General features: G+C 47.1%; 1 protein-coding gene across 1 annotated transcript; it reads right to left on the bottom strand.

Moving 5' to 3' along the window:
* Positions 1 to 840: 840 nt before the first annotated feature.
* Positions 841 to 3,415, bottom strand: LOC125544613. Its single transcript, XM_048708358.1, has 2 exons — positions 1,664 to 3,415; positions 841 to 1,304 (listed from the first exon to the last, which is right to left on the bottom strand). The coding sequence occupies exons 1-2, from the start codon at positions 3,168 to 3,170 to the stop codon at positions 1,168 to 1,170; spliced, it is 1,644 nt and encodes a 547-aa protein (XP_048564315.1). The 5' UTR covers positions 3,171 to 3,415; the 3' UTR covers positions 841 to 1,167.
* Between the last annotated feature and the right edge of the window lie 18,596 nt (positions 3,416 to 22,011).

The following is a 22,011-nucleotide window of genomic DNA, read 5'->3' as shown; positions in this document are numbered from 1 at the left end:
CAATAAATTGCAAGTTTTCCCGCAAAAAAAGGCCCCGCTACGTTCTCATTGCTACTCACTCTAGGGACAGAGGAAGTTCACATGCAATCAATTATTATGAATTTGTCCTTTCGCTGGGGTAACTAAATATGAGCAATCCGTGAGAATAGCAAACCCCTCTCTGTTAAAATACCCTCTATAAAGAAATAATTTAGTGATCTAAATACTCTTATATTATTTTACGGTGGGAGTAACAACAACAGGGTCATAGGTCCGGAAGTCTTGAATTGGCTATCATAGTTTCCGTTTTTCTTAAAATATTAACATTTTCTAAAAAGGATTGACAAAAGAAGACCCTTGATAAAACCACAAGTTACATGGGCTCTTTGAAAGCAAAATTCACAACTAAGAAAATTTTCAACTACTACCAATTAACCAAAGAAGGAGAAATGAATTTGCCAACCAAAAACTTGTTCCACAGTTCATATACATACGGAAGAAGGTAAGAGCCATTTTGAAGTTTTTTGCCCTGCCTCTTGCTGTGCCAGTGTCACTGTACCAAGTGACCCATATGATACATTCTACTACACAGGATAAATTCCCAGCAGCACAGGACGCGTGAATAATACGTAAGATAATCATATTGGCAAGCCATCTTTGTGTTGACAAGAAGCATCTAAGGTCTCACATAACATCTTTGTGTTGCATCAAGACACATATACAGGTCCACAAACAACTACATTCTCTCTTCCTAAATGGAAGATGTTTTTGCAGTTCATCTTACAGTTAGGAACAGAGATAGTAGTTGACATAATAAGGTCCAAAACGCACCTGATATGGACATCAGGTTGCACCAGAACATGATAGAAAGTCAACAACACCTCCAGAAAATAATAGAAAGTCAACTACTCCAGGACAACCCGAGTAGGGGATTACAAACCACGGGCATCAGGTTGTACCAGAACATAATAGCAAACAGGCACCGGAAGGAAGCTCTAACGTCTCCTAGCCTCAACCTCCATCATACAGGCTTACTTAGTCTTATATAATAACCTTACATAAAATTCTGATTCTGACTAATTAATCAAGCAAGCACAAGCACAGGCGCACATATACATGCTATCAGGTGGTGGGAAGCCAAGAAACCATAATGCCGGTATGGGCCTCGAAGGCACTAAAACAAACCACCTACTGTGAGTCCATGGCATCCCCGACATCAACCTCTCCTCCTTCAGCTGGGTTAGTGATGGCAGGCTGCTGCTGCGGCTTCTTGCGAGAGGATCCCATAGACTGTGGCGCTCTTCGTTTCATACTCTTGTTTGAAACTGCACAAAAGAGAACAGATTTTTGGTGTGAGAAAGAAACCCTTTGCCCTTCTCTTTTAAAATCACAATTAACTAAGCCTGGCACCGCGGTAAGAGTGTACAATAACAATTTCTAGTCCTAGAATGTAGTAGTAACATCCATTAAGAAAAGGAAATTTGTTAACAGGAAATATTGTGGTCGCCAAGTTAAAGGCGTCAGTTTTGAAGTCATAAATGAACCTGTATTTAATTAATAACCACCAGATTGTCCTCGGATGATAAAACTATAAACTCATGTCATGGTCTACATCTTGAACGAATTTGAGAAGGCATATCAATGTATACTTATTATTATTAACGGGGAGGTGATAGTACGATACCTGGGGGCTTGAGATAGCTGGAGATGCTAGTGCGCATGTAGTTGTTTGGTCTTTGCATATCAAATTCCTTCACATCCAGCAGCATCTTATGTTTGATGTCAACAGCAATCACTTGCGAGTTCCTGTTAGTTGCACTGCTCACATTTGTCCTGAGGTACAAGACGCCATCTGTGTTGGAGCTGAGAATGGGGTTGGAAACAAAGAGAGACTGGGGCAACTTGTAGCCAGAGATATCACTAGAATGGAGTTCGAGCTCCGGCTGGAAATGCAAATCACCCAGGGTTTCCAAATCCAAACCCTCGTGGAACCCCTCCAAGGTCCATGTGAGCACCGTCCAGCCACAAGGGGTTTGTGAGCAAGGGATGCTGGGGTCGGCGTGGACCTGTAGGTCGACGAACCTGATGATGCCAGTCTCTTTGACAAGGACAATGTCCCGACAGTTGCATCCAATGTCAACGGCAAGAGGCAGCCAATTTTGCGGCTGCGTCGGCTTTGGAAGGGTGACATAGCGGAGTGGTCTGCAGGGTTTGTGGTCTGCGAGCACGTCAGAGAGGAGCATGCCATTCCAGAGGTCGACCCAGCCCATGATGCCACGGCTGGAGCCACCGATGGTGATGACCATGTCGATGTCACAGATGTAGTCCGATGGTAGCGGCGGCTGTGGAATAGCAGCTGGCTTGCGGATCCAATCCTCGGCCTTGGAGTCATAGGTGCATATGTAGTATGGACCATATGGGCTATTGCTAGAATCATGGAAGTAGTCGTAGGCAAGAGCTGCGATTCTGTAGGCATCACAAGCATCACCCTTGGCCAGGGCGTCTGAATAGGCGGTGACGGAGGGGCTGAGGATGGAGGTGGGGGGCGTAAAGGGGAAACTTTGGGGGCGGGCAAGAGCGACGGCAGGGCTGAGGATGGGAGCCGGGGGCGTGAAGGGGGCTTTGTGGGGGTGAGCATCGGTGGAAATGTTGCTGCGGTAACGCACGAGACCAATCGCACGGGAAGGGATGCAGTCGGATCCCGTTGTCGGCAACATGTGGGCAGGGAATTTCGGGATCCGGGTGAGTCCCGGCTTCCCCTCTGGTGAGGATGCCGCCTGGTAGACGAGGTATTCGTATTTGCACTTCTTGGTATCGAAGGGGGAGGGACGGCCGAGCCCGATGCAGAGGGTGATGAGGGCAAGGTTACCGTCCGTGGCGAACACGAAAGGCTCGCGGAAGAACAAGCAGGTGTCTTCTTCTCCGTGGTCGTCGGTGAAGTAGGCGTGGCAGCAGAAATGGGAGACGCGAGGCGGCTTGGCGAAGCAGAAGGTGACCTGCACATCCACCTCCTTGCCGTCGAGGTTCCTCTTGAAGCGAAGGGGGGCGGAAGTATGGTTTTTCTTGTCGACCATGTAAGCGACGTGGTCGAGGAGGACTTCCGCCCAGTCCCACTTAGTCGTCGTCGCCGCCGCCGCATCTTCCGTGGCCGGAGGACGCAGCGATTCTTCGTGATAGGATTTGAGCGACATGGTGGATCTTGTGGTATCTCACACAGGCGTACTCCTAGGGAGGAGTGCTATTGGTATTTATTGAGATGAGAGGAGGGGTGAGGTCCAAGAATCAGGTTGCAGTCGGAACCGGATTCATGGACAAACACGAGAGGGAGACGGAGACGAAGTGCCCTCCGGCAAGATAGATGGCGGAAGAAGTGGGGGGAGTGGGAGTGGGAAGAAGGGGAATGGACTGGCTCGGCGGCGGCGGAGGGAACAGACTAGTGCCTCTCCAACAAACAACACACGGTGGCCGTTGGATGGCTTTGCTACGGACGGCCCTCCTCTCTGCCCGTCCGCTGCAAACCCTAGCGCCCAAACCTGGCCACATGGGCCGTCCCCTTTTCTTTATTTAGCGCCCACTGCTCCTCCCCTCTTGTTATGTTTTCCTTTTCTTCTTAATTTTCTTTTTTATTTGGCGGAAACTTCTTATTTTTCCTTATCCTTGCATTCTTAGATGCATCTATGGTTTTATTACAAACTAGATGATACCCCACGCGTCACAGTGAAAACTGATGGGAATGTTTTTTGATTGATTTATTTGTATGGAACAAAAGTTTTAAGTTAATTTAATTGTATGAAATAGAAAATTTAAATTATGATGTGAGAACTAAAATTTGAAATACACATGGTTTACTATGTTTAATTATTGAGTTGATAAAATAAGAAGTCAAATTTCAAATACGACATTTTTTAATAGATTTAGTTGTGTGAAATATTAATTAAATTAAAATATAAGAACTGGAGTTTGAAATACATATGATTTACCATATTTAATTATCGAGTTGAGTCTTTTCTCATGCATATTTTCTTGTTTTTATCGGATGACACTGAAGTGACTGCGTATTTACATGTTGAGATGGGCATTTTTCATGCATGTTTGCACGCTGAGATGGCATATGTGCATGTTAATAGAAATATGTTAGTAGAGAGCTAGCAATTTAAATATAGAAGATACATGCAAAACAACGAGGTCAGAGTATCATGCGTACATGGAGTGGATAACAAATGACATATCCATGACAAAGGTGAAAAAAAGAAACCTATAAAATGTCACCATTCTTTCACGCCAAACCTTCAACAGGCTACGCGATTGCGCCATTGTCGTCAAAGAGTTGCGCCACCCGTGACTTTGTCTGAATCTGCCAGGATGTCCACTGAAGATGGTCCTCACATGCCACCACAAAAAGTCCTCTGGATCATGTACTAATCATCCTAGATCTTAAAAAAACAATGTCGGCATCTAACCTAATTATGTAATCAGACATTCAACAGTCCGGGCCTTGTCGATGAACTGGGGAGAAGACAAATCACCACTACTTGATTGCAGCGTGCATGCTCCAGCGACACGACTAAGAGTCTACAATGATAGTCACAAATCATTGACATGCATTATGCAGTCACGCTATACTTAGTCATTCCTACTCGGACAAAGCGTCACCTTATCTGTAAGCCAACGGTCCTTCCAAAGAAGATCGTTTTTGTGCACAAAATTATCTTAACATGGTTAACGACTACCTTGTAGTAATGGTTCTTAAAATCAAAAAAATGTTTCCATGTAGCATGGAAGATTTCACTAATGTATAGTGATGGTTAGCAAACATGGCTAACCTACATGGTAAGCGTTGAATTATATCCATTGGTTCCGGTGAGTGAAGAGATAATAATGGTTTGACATAGCATGCTCGAGCGGCGCTATCGAACTGCCACCTATGACACCCCTATTATCCACACTGGTTGTTACCATGACACAATTATGTGACGCCCCACCATCCGCATGGCTCAAATTTTGCCCACCCGTCTGTGTGCCAATGCCTGCCGCCCTACAAGAAGACCTTAGTATGTTGTTACACCACCAGGGAAGAAAACTCCACCGGTCTTTGGTAGTGGGCCCACCACCATCTCAATCTATGGAAAAAGATTGACCCTCACCTCGATTGTCCACATGGTAAAACAATGCCCACCGCATGTGTGCAAATTGATGTGGGCCTAGGAGAGGACTTTTGTAGGTCGCTAAACCACCAGAGAAGAAAAACCCACCACTCTTCTGCTAGCGGGCCCAGCACCATCTTGATCTCTAAAAGGAGACCGACCCTCGCCGCCACTATCCACACAGCCGAAATGCTTCACACCACCTTTGTGCCAATGGTTGTCGCCCTAGAAGAGGACTTTCGCGTATCACTACAACACCAGAGAAGAAAACCACAACACTCTTTTGGTAGCGGGCCCAACCCCATATCGATATCTGGAAAGAGATTGACCCTAGTCGCCACCGTCCACATGGCCGAAACGCTACCCACCACCTATGTGTAATGGCTGCCATCCTAGAAGAGGACTTTTGCGGGTCGCACCACCAAAGGAGAAAACCCCACCACTTTTTTTACAGCAAACCCACCACCATATCTATCTCTAGAAAGACATTCACCCTCGCCACCACCTATCGAATGGGGCAGAGTCACAGGACGGCTGGATCAGAGCGGGGGGAAGAGGGGAGAAAGCAACGGTGGTGGAGAGTTTGAGTGTGGAGGTTGCTAGGGTTCGGTAGAGCTTTTGACCCTCCTTCGGTCTCCTCAACATGATTTTGTTTCGACATATAAAAATATCATAACAACTACAAGGTTAACAATGCTCATGCGTCGCAACAGGGGCATAGATATTCTAGTGGTTAAACAATAATCATGTTCGACATATAGGGGTCCTTAGACAGACATTGTCAGACATGATTGCAGTACAAGATTATTTCATTTCACACAAAAAAGCAAAAAAAGCTACTGTGACACCCGGATAGTTACGCTACAGTAACCCTCCGCTAATGATGCCACGTCACCATGATTACTATTGTTAATCTTGCGATGATTCAAATCCCGTTCAAATTTCAAATTTAAAATCAACTCAAACAATTAAAGTTTTCAAAAGTCAAAACTAAGATGTTCTTAATGTGACAAATAAATCATGGATATTATTGGTGGAGAAACAACATCTTTATAAAATAATGAAATACCCTAAAGTGATTAAAACAACAGCAAAACAATTAGTTATACTTCTAATATATTTTACAAAATACTAAACTATTTTAGCAAGGTGCCAAAGTTATTGTGGCAGTGGTATAATTAATGTTACAATGTCAGGTGCTAATTGAATATTTTGCCAAACTAAAACAATTTGGGAAATAAAATAAAAATAGAAAATAAAATAAAAAAGGTAAAAGATAAAACAAAAATGAAAAAGGACCCCCTCACTGGCCTTTGGCCCGGCAGGCCACCAGGCCGCCCAGCCGGCCCACCAGGCCCGGGCCGCTCCCTCAGTCCCCATAACCTCCCCCACCGACGGGAAACCCTAGCCCATCGCACCCACTCCCCCACTCGCTCCCCACGTCCCTCCTCCCCTCTCCCCCGATCCAGATCTGGATCGGGGATGAAACCTCCCTCGACGACGTTCCCCATCGCCCCTGACACCGCCCGTCGGGGCCCCTCGCCGCTCGTCTACGCCATCGCCGTCGTCCTCTCCATCGTCGATCCCTGACGCCCCGCCACATCGTCGTCAGACCGCTCCCCGTCTCCGTCGCTCGTCCCCATCCTCCTCCCCAACGAGCGCCATCGACCCTCGCCGCCCGATCCCCTGCAACGTAGGGTGAGGAACCCCCTCCGCCTCTCCTCTGTCGCACGTCGACCACCGCGCCTCCCTGCTCCGCCGTGGCCGCCCCGGGGCTCCGCCCCTCGCGTTCGCCGTGCGCTCCGCCTGCGCCCCCTGTTCGCCCCGCTCGCCGCAGCCCGCAACCGCCGGGCCCGGTGCCCGTCCGCACCCACCCGCGACGACCCTGCACACTACCGCCCGTGCGTGACTGCGCCTGTGTCGCGCCTGTTGTCGTCCGCATCCGCTTCGGCTGCTCTCCTGCTGCGTTACTGCTGCTGCCTCTTGCCACCGGTGCCGTTGCCGCCGGCTGCTGCTGCTTGTGGCCGTGCCCAGCTCCTCACCGCGCTCCCAGATGCACTTGTCCACGCGTGCCCCGCGTCACTGGACCCTCAGCCTGCTCGCGCACTCCCGCGCTCGCCGCTGACTCTGTCCATCACGATGGTCATGGCCCTTGTTTAATTAGGGCTAATTAGCTTAGGTTAAATTGATGGTTTAATTAGTTTGATTGGGTAACTGACATGGACCCCCACTGTTAAGTTAGCAAATTAAAACAACTTAGAGTTTTCTGGCCCTGTGACAAGGGGGCCCCCACCCCCAGAACCATTTTAAATAAAAAGTTAAAATAAATAAATTAGTAATTAATTAATTAATGAGTTAATTAAGTTAATTAATCATGTTTAACTAATCTAATTAAAATGAATTAACCTAATCACTTAGTTAGCCTAATTAACATGTTTAGTTAGTCTGAGACAATGACGAATGGGACCCACATGTCAGTTTGACTAGGTCAACTGACTAGTTGATTGCTGACATCACCGTGACATCATGCTGACATCATAATTACATTTTATAATTAAATTAATTCTGTTAATTCTAAAAATGAATTAAATCTTTAAAATTTAATATAAAATAATCCATAACTCAGATGAAAATACTTTGTACATGAAAGTCGCTCAGAATGACGAGACGAATTCGGATACGCAGCCCGTTCGTCCGCCACACATCCCTAACATACCGAACTCGCAACTTTCCCCCTCCGGTTCATCTGTCCGAAAACGCGAAACACCGGGAATACTTTCCCGGATGTCCCCCCTTTGCCGGTATCACCTACTACCGCGATTGGGCACACCTAGCATCACGCTTTGTCATGTCATGCATCGTCATGCATTTGTTTGCATTGTATTTATTGTTTCTTGCCCCTCTTCTCTCGCTAGACACCGAGACCGACGCCGCTGCTACCCAGTATGACTACGGTGTTGACCACCCCTCCTTCTTGCCAGAGCAATCAGGCAAGCCCCCCCCCCTTGATCACCAGATATCGCCTATTCCTTCTCTCTACTGCTTGCATTAGAGTAGTGTAGCATGTTACTGCTTTCGGTTAATCCTATTCTGCTGCATAGCCTGTCATTGCTGCTATAATTGTTGATACCTTTACCTGCTATCCTAATGCTTAGTATAGGATGCTAGTGTTCCATCAGTGGCCCTACACTCTTGTCCGTCTGCCATGCTATACTACTGGGCCGTGATCACTTCGGGAGGTGATCACGGGCATATGCTATATACTTTATACTGTTACATTACTTATGATATTGTTCGGAGATGGGCGCTGAAGGGGCAGGTGGCTCCATCCCGATAGAGGTGGGCCTGGGTTCCCGACGGCCCCCGACTGTTACCTTATGGCGAAGCGACAGGGCAGGTTGAGACCACCTAGGAGAGAGGTGGGCCTGGCCCTGGTCGGCGTTAGCGGTTACTTCAAAATAACACGCTTAACGAGATCTTGGTATTTGATCTGAGTCTGGCCACTGGCCTATACGCACTAACCAACTACGCGGGAACAGTTATGGGCACTCGACGTCGTGGTATCAGCTGAAGCCTTCTTGACGTCAGCGATTGAGCGGCGCGCGTCGGATTGGACTGGAACGCCTGCTAGGCTAGGTCTGCTTCCGGCCGCGTACGCAACTTGCAGGTGTGCAATGGGCGATGGGCCCAGACCCCTGCGCCATAGGATTTAGACCGGCGTGCTGACCTCTCTGTTGTGCCTAGGTGGGGCTGCGACGTGTTGATCTATCAAGGCCGGGCATGACCCAGGAAAGTGTGTCCGGCCAAATGGGATCGAGCGTGTTGGGTTATGTTGGTGCACTCCTGCAGGGAAGTTTATCTATTCGAATAGCCGTGATCCTCGGTAACAGGACGACCCGGAGTTGTACCTTGACCTTATGACAACTAGAACTGGATACTTAATAAAACACACCCTTCCAAGTGCCAGATATAATCCGGTGATCGCTCTCACACAGGGCGACGAGGGGAGGATCGCCCGGTAGGTTTATGCTATGCAATGCTACTTGGTGAACTTACCATCTACTCTCTTCTACATGCTGCACGATGGAGGCTTCCAGAAGCGTAGTCTTCGACATGACTAGCTATCCCCCTCTTATTCTGGCATTCTGCAGTTCAGTCCACCGATATAGCCCCTTTACACATATACCCATGCATATGTAGTGTAGATCCTTACTTACGAGTACTTTGGATGAGTACTCACGGTTGCTTTTCTCCCTCTTTTCCCCCTTTCCCTTCTACCTGGTTGTCGCAACCAGATGCTGGAGCCCAGGAGCCTGACGCCATCATCGACGACGACTCCTACTACACCGGAGGTGCCCACTACTACGTTCAAGTTGCTGACGACAACCAGGAGTAGTTTAGGAGGATCCCAGGCAGGAGGCATGCGGCCTCTTTCGATCTGTATCCCAGTTTGTGCTAGCCTTCTTAAGGCAAACTTGTTTACTTATGTCTGTACTCAGATATTGTTGCTTCCGCTGACTCTTCTATGATCGAGCACTTGTATTCGAGCCCTTGAGGCCCCTAGCTTGTATTATGATGCTTGTACGACTTATTTATGTTTTAGAGTTGTGTTGTGATATCTTCCCGTGAGTCCCTGATCTTGATCATACACATTTGTGTGCATGATTAGTGTACGATTGAATCGGGGGCGTCAGAAGTTGGTATCAGAGCCAACTGCTTGTAGGAATCCCCTTCCACACTCCTTGGCCAAAGTTGAGTCTAGTCATTGAAAAACTTTTACTAACATGGCTGTGTGGCTTACGGGCCCACATCGCCATTGGGTGGTAGTAGGATCTTTTATTCCTCGACCTATACTCTGGGACTCTGATCTCTTTTCTATTCGGGTTTAATGAATTTACTAAAAATCTAATTTTAGGTTCTCGAAAATACTTTCTCCCGGAGAGCCCCTTCAATCCAGATGATTGCCGGCTACACCAGAAGATTCCGAAGATACTCTCTGAGGTTTTCCCGAGACCCTTGTGCCCATCGACTTTACAATCCCCTACCACCGATATACCCTTATGGATAACTACCTACAATTATCGTTCATACCTTCATCCTCAGTTGCTCTTGTTAGTACAAGATGCCCTAAATTGCTCTTCGTTGTTCCGAAAATCCTTTAAGCTTGCTGCCTTGCAGTTCTTTACCACATGAATACCCCTATTGAAAATTCCTCGCACTTATTGAGTATCTGTTCGTCCCCAGTTGTTCGTATGCTTCATAAGATACTCTGAAATACTATCCGGCCTTCTGAGCATCCTCTTCAAACTATTGTTGTGCAAATACTTGTATGCTTACATTATGGATGCTCACATATCACTAGCAATATTCACTAGTATCTTTTGACACCGTCATTTTGATCCTATTGATTCAACATGTGTGCGAATGCACACAATCATCTATCAACCCTTCTAAATTATCTTTCCGGCTCAGACGTCATTTTGAACATGAGCTGGTTCTCGACCAAACTATTTGTCGACAATTGTGCCTCTGGTCTATCCAACTTATCCATCCTTGATCAGAGCGTCTGCTTCTGATCCTTTGTTTTGGAAATCATAATTTCTTTGTTATCTAATCATCGAATTATTCAGATGTTCTATAATATGATGCCCGTGCATTCTTTCTTCCTCTGATTGAGTACCGATACTCACATCAGCTCCGTTGTGGATCGCCCGATCCATTGTTGGATTTCATCCGACATCGTACTTCATATTCAATAACCTTGTGAGCCTTTCCACAGGTATATAATGACTTTGGTAAATTGTATCCTCTGCTTTGTCAACCATGCTCTACTTTCGAGCTGGTGATAATTACTCCCGAAGTTTGTGGTATATGTTCCTAAGAGGCCCCGATGGGTTGGACATATGCCTTTTTCTAATCTGTGTGAACCCGGAAACTACTACGGGTCATACTCTACTAGTGTTATGACAGATAAAATTTCAACACCACAACTTCGTTGAAGGCGAGAAGTGAATGAAAGGTTATGCATTAAAGAAGTGGGAGTCGACCTTGAACTTTGTGTTCATGCCCATGGACACGATGTATATCCTATCATAGAAGCTTCTTGTAATAATAACTATTTCCTTGATATGAAATCATCTGGTATCTATGTATTGATCATTTGCAATCGTGGTCCCGACCACATTTTCTCCTTGATTCCATTTCTCACACAAGTTAAAGCACTTGTCTTTTGTTGATCGATACATCTTCGCAACCTCTATTTTTGATCTTCCTCGAGTATTAACCTCTGGTATCTCGAGAACTGTGTTGCTTCCTGCGAGTCTTCATCTAGTATTGCTTCTCACCGATCTCGGACCCCCCAGGTTCTGAGTTATTAGTTACTCGAGAACACCGATAAGTGAATCGATTCCGCACTCCGATTCAATAACTCTAAGTAATTCTTGTTGCTTACGAGTTTAATAATCCTTCAAGTCATTCCTAGCCTTATCGACTATATCATTATCGTACAAACTTTTAACTGTGCTACCTGGTCCTTCTTCCCGGAGCACAACTTTCGACGATGAGCTAAGCTTATATATGTCGATCTTCCTTGTCTTACTGTTTCACATTGAACGGCAAGCTTGATTCCTAGTTGGTGTTGTATCCGTAGTTCCAATAATCTTTTGCTGCATCGGTCCTTCTGCTTGAGCAGTCGCTGTTCGATTGCTTCTTTGTGGAGCCTCTCGACAAAATTGTCGTGATCATCATCAACATATTGAGCTCTTCCAGGATATCAATCAAATTCACAATGGGAAATACTGCTACCTCTTGAGCACTGCGTTGGTTTTCCCCGAAGAGGAGAGGATGATGCAGCAAAGTAGCGTAAGTATTTCCCTTAGTTTTTGAGAACCAAGGTATCAATCCAGTAGGAGGCCACGCGCAAGTCCCTCGTACCTACACAAAAACAATAGCTCAACGCAACCAACACGATTAGGGGTTGTCAATCCCTTCACGGTCACTTACGAGAGTGAGATCTGATAGAGATGATAGATAATATTTTTGGTATTTTTGATATAGAGATGTAAAGTGAAAAGTAAAAGGAAAAGTAAAAAGCAAAGCAAGATTAAAGTGATGGAGATTGATATGATGAGAATAGACCCGGGGGCCATAGGTTTCACTAGTGGCTTCTCTCAAGAGCATAAGTATTCTATGGTGGGTGAACAAATTACTGTTGAGCAATTGACAGAATTGAGCATAGTTATGAGAATATCTAGGCATGATCATGTATATATGAATCACGTCCTAGACAAGTAGACCGACTCCTGCCTGCATATACTACTATTACTCCACTCATCGGCCGCTATCCAGCATGCATCTAGAGTATTAAGTTAAAAATAGAGTAACGCCTTAAGCAAGATGACATGATGTAGAGGGATAGTTTCATGCAATATGTTAAAAAAACCCATCTTGTTATCCTCAATGGCAATGATGCAATACGTGCCTTGCTGCCCCTTCTGTCATTGGGAAAGGACACCGCAAGATCGAACCGAAAGCTAAGCACTTCTCCCATGGCAAGAAAAACCAATCTAGTAGGCCAAACCAAAATGATAATTCGAAGAGACTTGCAAAGATAACCAATCATACATAAAAGAATTTAGAGAAGATTCAAATATTATTCATAGATAGACTCGATCATAAACCCACAATTCATCGGTCTCAACAAACACACCGCAAAAAGAAGATTACATCGAATAGATCTCCACAAGAGAGGGGGAGAACTTTGTATTGAGATCCAAAAAGAGAGAAGAAGCCATCTAGCTACTAACTATGGACCCGAAAGTCTGAGGTAAACTACTCACACTTCATCGGAGGGGCTATGATGATGTAGAAGCCCTCCGTGATGACGGCCCTCTCCGGCGGAGCTCCGGAATAGGCCCCAAGATGGGATCTCGTGGATATAGAAAGTTGCGGCGGTGGAATTAGGTTTTTGCCTCCGTATCTGATCATTTGGGGGTAGGTAGGTATATATAGGAGGAAGGAGTACGTCGGTGGAGCAACAGGGGGCCCACGAGGCAGGGGGCGCGCCCTAAGGGGGGCGCCCCCCACCCTCGTGACCGCCTCTTTTGTGCCTTGGCGTAGGGTCCAAGTCTCCTGGATCACATTCGGTGAGAAAATCACGTTCCCGAAGGTTTCATTCCGTTTGGACTTCGTTTGATATTCCGTTTCTTTGAAACACTGAAATAGGCAAAAAATAGCAATTCTGGGCTGGGCCTCCGGTTAATAGGTTAGTCCCAAGAATAATATAAAAGTGGAAAATAAAGCCCAATATAGTCCAAAACAGTAAATAATATAGCATGGAGCAATCAAAAATTATAGATACGTTGGAGACGTATCAAATACCATCCTTGCCCCTCGATGATTGTGTTATCATCAACAACATTCTTGCCTTCCCCCAACACAAACTTATACATGCTATGGATGCAACTTGCAATCCAGCTCGTATTATGTTCTACCTTGAAGTATTACCATCTTTTATGTCAAGAATGTTGTTAGAGTTTCACCAACTCTTAAGAAATTCTTGATCTAATAATACTTATCACCATCTCCATTCATTTCTTGGTCTCCGTGTTGTTTCTAACCGGAATATCGACAAATGGACTGTGAGGTGTAAAATTCAAAACTTCTAGCAACCCTATTACTTGTAAGTTAATGAATGATAGTTTCATTCTTGTGTATTGGTTATTGAATCACCATTCTAAACATTGATCATGCTACCCATCCCATATTTGGGGTGCACCTTCCAACCAATGTTCAATTATGTATGTTTTCCTAGAGCATACATCATTATATCATTTGATTTGACAAATGATATCTCCGTGTTCACGCAATTGTGGAAATCCCTCTTTTTGGAAGTCTCGATAAATTATCGTTGAGTTCATCAGCCACCTCCTCATCCTCTCCTTGGTTTAATGATGAACTCCTGTTCTGGAACTCGCTTCCATAGTTCATCTCCCGAGAATCTTACAATATCATCTTGTTTAATTTGCGTTGCTCCTTTTCTTCTTAGGCTTCCTAAGTCTGAGGTATCCTGACACCAATCAGATCAGAATCTTTGTCAGATATGATGGTTGGAACATATTCCCAAGAGTTATAACATTGGTCTTTGACTCGATAAGGTGAAGTCATGCCTAGCATACCTGGCCGGAGGACCTAATGTTATAGTTTTCCTTTTTAGCAAGGTTATCTATTCTTCCATGAGAAATGGTAAGACTTATTCTACAAGTTGTTCCTGATGAATCCTTCGTGTATCCAATGTCTGACCTTTGCTGGAAGACCATGTCAATGCTATCTCGAAGCATGTCTGTGGTACTCCAATTTTCAACAAGAACACTTATCCCAATGTGATACGTCTCCAAGGTATCTATAATTTTTGATTGCTCCATGCTACATCATCTACTGTTTTGGACCATATTGGGCTTTATTTTCCACTTTTATATTACTTTTGGGACTAACCTATTAACCGGAGGCCCAGCCCAGAATTGTTGTTTTTTGCCTATTTCAGTGTTTCGAAGAAACGGAATATCAAACGGAGTCCAAACAGAATGAAACCTTCGGGAACGTGATTTTCTCACCGAATATGATCCAGGAGACTTGGACCCCACGTCAAGAAAGAAAGGAGGCGGCCACGAGGGTGGAGGGCACGCCCCCTGCCTCGTGGGCCCCCCTTTCACTACTAGGAAAAGGCATGCTAGTGGCGCACCGAATTTGCCTTCTAATGGCGCACTACCGGTGCGCCACTGGCATCACGCCATTAGAATTAAATTCTAATGGCGCACCACTGGTGTGCCATTAGTATCTGGTGTTCTAATGGCGCACCACGTAGTGCGCCATTAGTATAGCCTGCAGTGCGCCATTAGAATGCCTCCCAGGGGGCCATATGTACCCATGTGCTTTGGCATTCTAATGGCGCACCAGCAGTTAATGCGCCATTAGTGTGATGATCACAGTGCGCCATTAGTGTCTTGTGTGGTGCGCCATTAGTATGAATATTAGGTTTTATTTTTTTTTGCTTTTCTGATTTTTGCACAGGTTACAAAATATATTATTGGACAGAATATAAACAGCAGCACACAGCAACATCAGATTCATCGAATACAATAGAAGATTAGTCTCCGAATACAATTCATCATATTAGTCTCCGAATTCAAAAGACCGAACAAAGATAAAACATTACAAGTCTCAAGACCGCGAGTATCGAGTTTGCCTTCACATTACAAGTCGATATCGATCATCTAAACTACCATCACATAGAAGAGAGCTGTGTGCATCATCGCGATCAAACTAGTCTTCATCCGGTTCCTCCAACGCTCCCTCCTCTCTCCTGCTAGATAGCGGGCGTATCTACATTCGGCCTCCGCCCTAGTGGTGTACCCTTTGTAACTGTTACCGCTGAAATGGTGAACCTGTCTCCGACACTCCTCCCAGTCGTCGTAGACTCCGGGAACCTTACCCTTGTACACGACATACGACGACATCTCTATGCACAAGCCAAACAACAGATAATACATAAGCAATATGTAAGTATGCAACAAAAGGATCGGAAGAGAAAAGCAAGACATTAATATCACGATTCATGGTCCTACTAATAAATAGCATCGATTACATCTAAGTTGAACGACTGTCCAAACCAAAGAGACATACAAATTCATTAAAGTATAATTACAACATGAGCCAATCAATGTTTCAGAACTACACATCACTACTTTCGACTCGACTCATCGGACAGGAACGTGGATGAGGCCGCCGTCTGTCGTGATGGTCATGAAATCGCGGTCATTGTCACCCTGCATTTGTAGCGTTTCATCTATCTCACCGTTGGACGGTTGATATCTGAGGAAGAACTGCCCCGAGGTATGAAGGATATCTTGATGGATGTTGTCCGCAAACTCCGACTAGATGTGAAAGAATTCTTGTCTGAGGTCCGCGTCCTGGACTGCCGACAAGCTCGCGGCCCAGTCTTTGAGATTATCTGGTAGCAGAAGTTGATGATGGCCCCTTACGATCACCCGCATGTGATGGAGGGCGTAGTAGGCATCCTTCTGACCGCCAGGCGGATGCTTGACGCAGCAAAACTTCGTATTGTGTGAGAACATGTGCTTGCCGTACTTACGAACTGCCTTGGTGAAGGTGCCTCCAGATTTGATGTAGCCGGGGAGAACATCATCAAGAACTTTCTTGACATTTCTGTAGTCTATGTTGGAGTTACGGTTCGGGTTGAAATACGTGGCCATGGAATATTTCGGGCTTAAGAGGATGAGTGTGCAATGTGTGTCACTGCACAGAACACAGAATGTTAGAAAAAAAAGAACGATCGAAATCTAAGAAATCATATGTTATGGGGCGGTTAAGGGATGACTTACTCGGGAAAGTAAGCCACAAGGAAGTTATCCTTATATGGGTTTGCCAGAATGACGCCTTCGAGGTGTGAACTCGCAACTTGGCGGTCCCCAGCGCTGCTCAAGTGCTTGGCACGCATGTAGAAGGGGTCGACTATCACGATGTCCGGGGTCTTGTCTCTAATGATCCGCATCTCCATACTCAGCGAAAACAGTCGAACGAAGGTGTAGTGCAGCGGATGAAGGTTAAACATAGCAAAGATGTCATCAAACCGCAGGATGATCGTACCCCCGATGTCGCCATCCACAAAGCCCTTGCCCTCTGGCACCTTGGCCACGAAAATCGGGTATGCCACATCCTTCTCTCTGAGACGCCGCTTCTCCAAAGAAGGAACACTGTCGTGCAGACTCCGCATAGCACCGGTTGCAGCATTCAGCATATTTGGTGGTAGCATCGCCCTACCCGCCACATGCACCCTCCTCGAGATATCCTTAGGTGAAGCTGGCCCGTCCTGAGCACGGATCGAACTCGGTGCCGGCTGGCTCGCACCGGCGCCCTTGTTAGTCTTTCGTTTCCGTCCCTTCTTCTTGATCTCCTGTAATGGGACCGAGTTCTGCTCACAGACCGCCTTCTTGAGCATGTTGGGGCTGATAATTTTTCGCACCTCAGCTATCTGAGGCTCGGTGAAGGCGGGAGCTGGAGGCGTGTCCTGAGAATTGAACACCAGACGACGCCTGTTGCAATTGGAATTCTCCGCCGTACCAGCTAGATCGCGGTGGTCTTGGTTGGGTTCTTGAGAAAGAGGCCCGCAGAACTCGTCAGCGTACCCATGTTCGGCAAAGTACTTATCAATGTTGGTAAATGTACCGTCATCATTGTCGTCGCCGTCCGGATCCTGTGCCATAGGGCTGTCCAGATCCTGTGCCATAGGGATGTCCGGTAGGTCCGGTAGCGTTGCGGCGTTCTTGCCATGGCTTGGCGCCGGCACGACTGGCGGTCTTGTCTGTGGGGTGGTGTCCCCCGCCCCAAACGAATCTGGCTCTTCAGCCAAAGCAGGGGCCAGTTTACGCAGGCGCTGTGGGTCATCTCATCTTCTTCGTCGGCCCCAGCGGGTCGAATCAGAGGTAACAGCTCGTCGTAGCCTGGCAGCACCCGAACCACTTCAACCCTATACATTGTGGGTGGCATCGGATTACCATGGAACATGGGGTTTCCCGATTGAACGATTCTGCCCTTGGCGACATCGACCAACTCGGCGCCCACGAAATGCAGAAGAGTGCAAGGAACGTCGGCGGTGCCCTGCAAAAACATGTATAGGGCGTCAGGGATGCCCAGTCAAAGGCAAGGAGATGAAGTCATCGGCCGAGAGGCTTAGTTACCGTGATGCCGTCGAGCTCGGCTAATGTCGAGGCACTGCCAACGGCGGGCGTGCAACTGACGGAGGGGGCGCTTGTTGGCGAGGTGCCGGCCGGCGTACACCCGGGTGCATTAAGCTCCAATGCCCGTGCCGGCGCCGGAGACACGAATACCGCCTCCGCCGGAGACACCAATGGTGCCGCCGCCGGAGACACCAATGGCGCCGCCTGCGCGCTGTGCGAGTTGCTGGCCGTGAAGCTGGGAACCGGGGGAGGCCCCTGTTGGCCGCCCGCAATCCACGTCGTCAGCCCATGAATCAACGTAGGCACCATGGCATTGAGCGTCGTTCCAAGTTGTTGTTGCACTTGCTCTTCGACAAGCTCCGGAATCCGCGCCACTTGTGCCTTGAGTTCTTCAACCTCGCGTGTCTGGCTTTTTGAGCTGGTCTTTTTCTCCTTCCGCACACCAGCGGTATAGTATGACCCCCATTTTGTGGACAAGCCTTTGCCGGCCACACGACCAGCTGATGTCGGCTTAGTGAGCTTATCCTTGTTTTTCATTACGTTCAACGCCCTATTTAAAGGGGTGTCGAAAGGGGAGCTCTTAGACGACCCCGCGCTACTGCTTTCAGTGTCCTGCAAAAGGAACATGAACCATTTAGAAATATTGGGGATTAATTAGAGTGCAACCATATGGAGCTAATTACGCGGGGGTGTATTCCTTACCAGAAGAAGCTCAAGCGCCCTGGTCTTCGGATCCATGGTAAGCTCCTTTGTCATCGGGTCCTCCTTGTATCGGGCCCTGACATAGTTCCTGGTCTGCTTGTCACCGCTGTATTTCTCGAAGCGGGGCGGTAGGCCTTGCTCGGCTCGCTCCGCGTCCTCCTTGTCCCATATAGGCTCCGCCACTCTGTAACCGCCGGGACCGAGTTTGTGTTCCCCTAAGTTCAACTCCCGCATTTCTTTCCCCCACTGACTTGATTCGGAGGTTGCACTGCTCTCGCACTTGATCTTGAACTCCTTGTACTCATCTTCGCTCATCAAAGGATATTTCGCCTTGATCTTCTCATAACTATCACCTTTATCAATCATTCTCTTCACCGCGCTTTTCTAAGTAGACAGGGTCGTGCTCATCTTCGTGAGGGCGGCACTGTTCACTTTATTCCTTGAGAGGCGTGTGTTTTCAAATTCGGCGGGGAACTTGTATCGTTTGTGCAGCTTCGTGAAGAGGAGGTTGCGCAAATTCCCTTGGTCCTTATGCCTAAGGTTCTCGGTGTTGATCGAGACGGTGCTCCGGAGAATGCACCCGAGCTGAACCGAGTACCCCTTGACTATATGTTTGGGCTCCGTTGGATTCTCATCGGAGTCCACTTGAGTGAATTCCTCCTTGAGGGTGCGGAGCGCATTCGGGCGCCGGTCCTTCCTTTGCTTCTTCGGTTGGCTGCCATCTGTGTGTGCGCCGCCATCATCAGTGGTGTCATCCTCGGCGGCACCATCAGTGGTGTCATCCCCGACGCCACTAGGGGTTGTGTAATCAGGATCGGTGTCTTCCGCGGCGTCCTCATAGCGGTGAGGTTGTTCCTCCATCTCCTGGGACAGCTCCCAGAATTGCTTGCCGCCCGAACCACCGGCCTCATCGTTGTGGGCCATGTTTCGCTCTAAATAGGAAAAAAATTTGGTCAAAAATTTGGTTATTGTCAAGGAACAAGATCATGGTCTCATCATTTAGGGTTTTTCGACACCGAGGCACCCTAAAAGCCTAAGCTTTCATCATTTAGGGTTTTTCGACACCGAGGCACCCTAAAAGCCTAAGCGTACATCATTTAGGTTCTCATCGACACCGAGGCATCCGGGGCAGCCAAGTTAAGTTTTCATCATTTAGGGTCTATCGATGCCGAGGCACCCTAGGTTGGGCCTAATCACTTGGCACTAATCACTTGGCTCTATTGCCACCTATGTTGGGTTTATCATCTAGGGTTTATCGATGCTAAGGAGAATTCTAAGTTGGGCCAAATTCTTGTAGCAGTACAATGAGTTCATAGGATAAAAAAATCATCCACATTCACCAACCCAAACTGGTGGAGATACAGCAAACCAGAACCTCCCAGGTTTCTGCCATTTTATTTTTCCACCGTATATGTTTTTTGATTCATGTCATGGTACTTGCTGTCAAACCAAGTATTTTCTTTCTACATAATCTGGGAAGTTTCCTTCTTACTGTCTCACTATCTTACTGTCTCACTACAAAAAACTAGTATGCTTAGTTGAGACTAGTATGCTTAGTTGCATTATGACAGGCAAAAACTACAAATATTTGTGTTTTTAGTTGAGCAATGCAGCGACAGTGTGATAGGCAAGTTTCAGCTGGCAAAGTGTCACGATTCAGACAACAGAGTAGCTAAGCATAGCAAGTGGATAGTTTAGTCAGTATACTAGTACTCTTTAGAAAGCATGAGACATATATTACCTGGAGGAGACTTCGTCGGAGAGTTGCCTGTGAATTGAAAATACAACGAGATCAGCAAAGGACAGTAAGATATATACTGAAATTATCATAACAAAATGCCAGCTACTGCCATGGTCAAAGAATAGATTATGATAGCTGGACAAGTACAGGTCAAACTAGATAATTTTCAGAACCGGTTTAACCACCGTAGGATAAAACAATGCATCCAAGACTGGGCTTAGACTAATATCCTCATAGCATAATCTGACATCAAGCAAATAATATAAGAACAGTGAAAATGTATGTTAACTGCAAATGAATATGGACCAAGTGTTCACATTCTTGGAGTAACAAATATTCATCTACTCATGGCCATATGCCCCAAGTGATAATACTGACCAGCTCAATTAAAATATATTAAGCTCACAATTTGATGGAATAGTTACTTTATGGCCATATGCCCCACATAAATGCAGGCATGTAATCCCCAAGAACTGACTAGCAGCTCAACAAAAATGCATCAAATTCTCAGTTTACCCAAAAACCAAGGCAATCTGTAGCCATGCTATACTAAATTCTAACTATAACAAGGATACTCACTGCACTAGACATCAAAGGGCTGTCCAAAAGCAAATTCAGTTCCCATTTGTTGCTCAAGTAAATAGCAGGCATGCCTCACATGTTTTTCTTCTAGAAAAACATAGACTCCGTCTTCGACAGCATAATACAGAGTACTGAACCAACATTGTGAATGCAAGATCCTCCACCACTTGCAGGTAACACCAACAGCCACAGGGAGCCCTAACTTAGTCCAAAATGACATGGCTAGGTCTCAGGTTTTCTCCACTATAAACATGGAAGAACACACATAGAGATCCATGGATTGCACCCTGCCCCCAGCTACGCGCATACCGATCATGCCCTGGCACCATAGCGCATCAACACGGCAACTAATCACACGGCCGCATCCGCCCTCTCACGCGCCAGCCCACCCACCTACGCATCGCGTCAGAGCGCAAGCCATGGCATTCAATCAACACACGACCAGTATAAATCTGCTCTGATTTCGCAGGCCCGGAGGAGCAGGGGACGGATTCGGCACGAATACGCAGCAGGGCGGGCTGGGGAGAAGGAGGGAGGGGGGGAGTGTTGGGGCAGGCGGCGCTTACGGATTGCTCGGAGTGCCAGGCGAGGCCGCGGCAACTAGGAGATGGGATTGGGGTAGGGTCGCCTCACTCACCTGCTGGCTAGCGCGCCTGCGTCGGGGAGAGGCGGGCGGGTTCGGGTGGCGTGAGCAAGGAGGTTGGTTGGTGCGGCGGTCCTCGATCTACGGTGGCGGTTCTCCTCGAGAGTCACTTGGCAGCAGCAGCTTCCCAGCCCGTCGGGGCACTCCTCCCTGGTCCGGACTGGCCACGCTGCTCGGGGACGGCGAGGGAGGGGCGGGGGGGGGCGCGAGGGGGGGGGAAACACGGGGGGCAGAGGGTGAGATCGATGAGGCAGGGGAGAGATTAGAGAGATTGGGGATTTAGTGTGGGGGGAAAGCTTTCTAATGGCGCACCACCCCCTCGTGTGCCCATAAGTATGACTATTCTAATGGCGCACCACCCCTCGGTGCGCCATTAGAATTTTGTTTTAATCTAGCCCACTAGCCATATCTACAACCTAACCCTATCTACAACAGAACCCACCCACTAGCCCGACTGGTCAGCAC

Source organism: Triticum urartu, chromosome 3 (assembly GCF_003073215.2).
Source record: "Triticum urartu cultivar G1812 chromosome 3, Tu2.1, whole genome shotgun sequence".
In the NCBI taxonomy this organism is placed as follows: Eukaryota; Viridiplantae; Streptophyta; class Magnoliopsida; order Poales; family Poaceae; genus Triticum; species Triticum urartu.
This window is presented reverse-complemented; position numbering and strand designations above follow the sequence as displayed.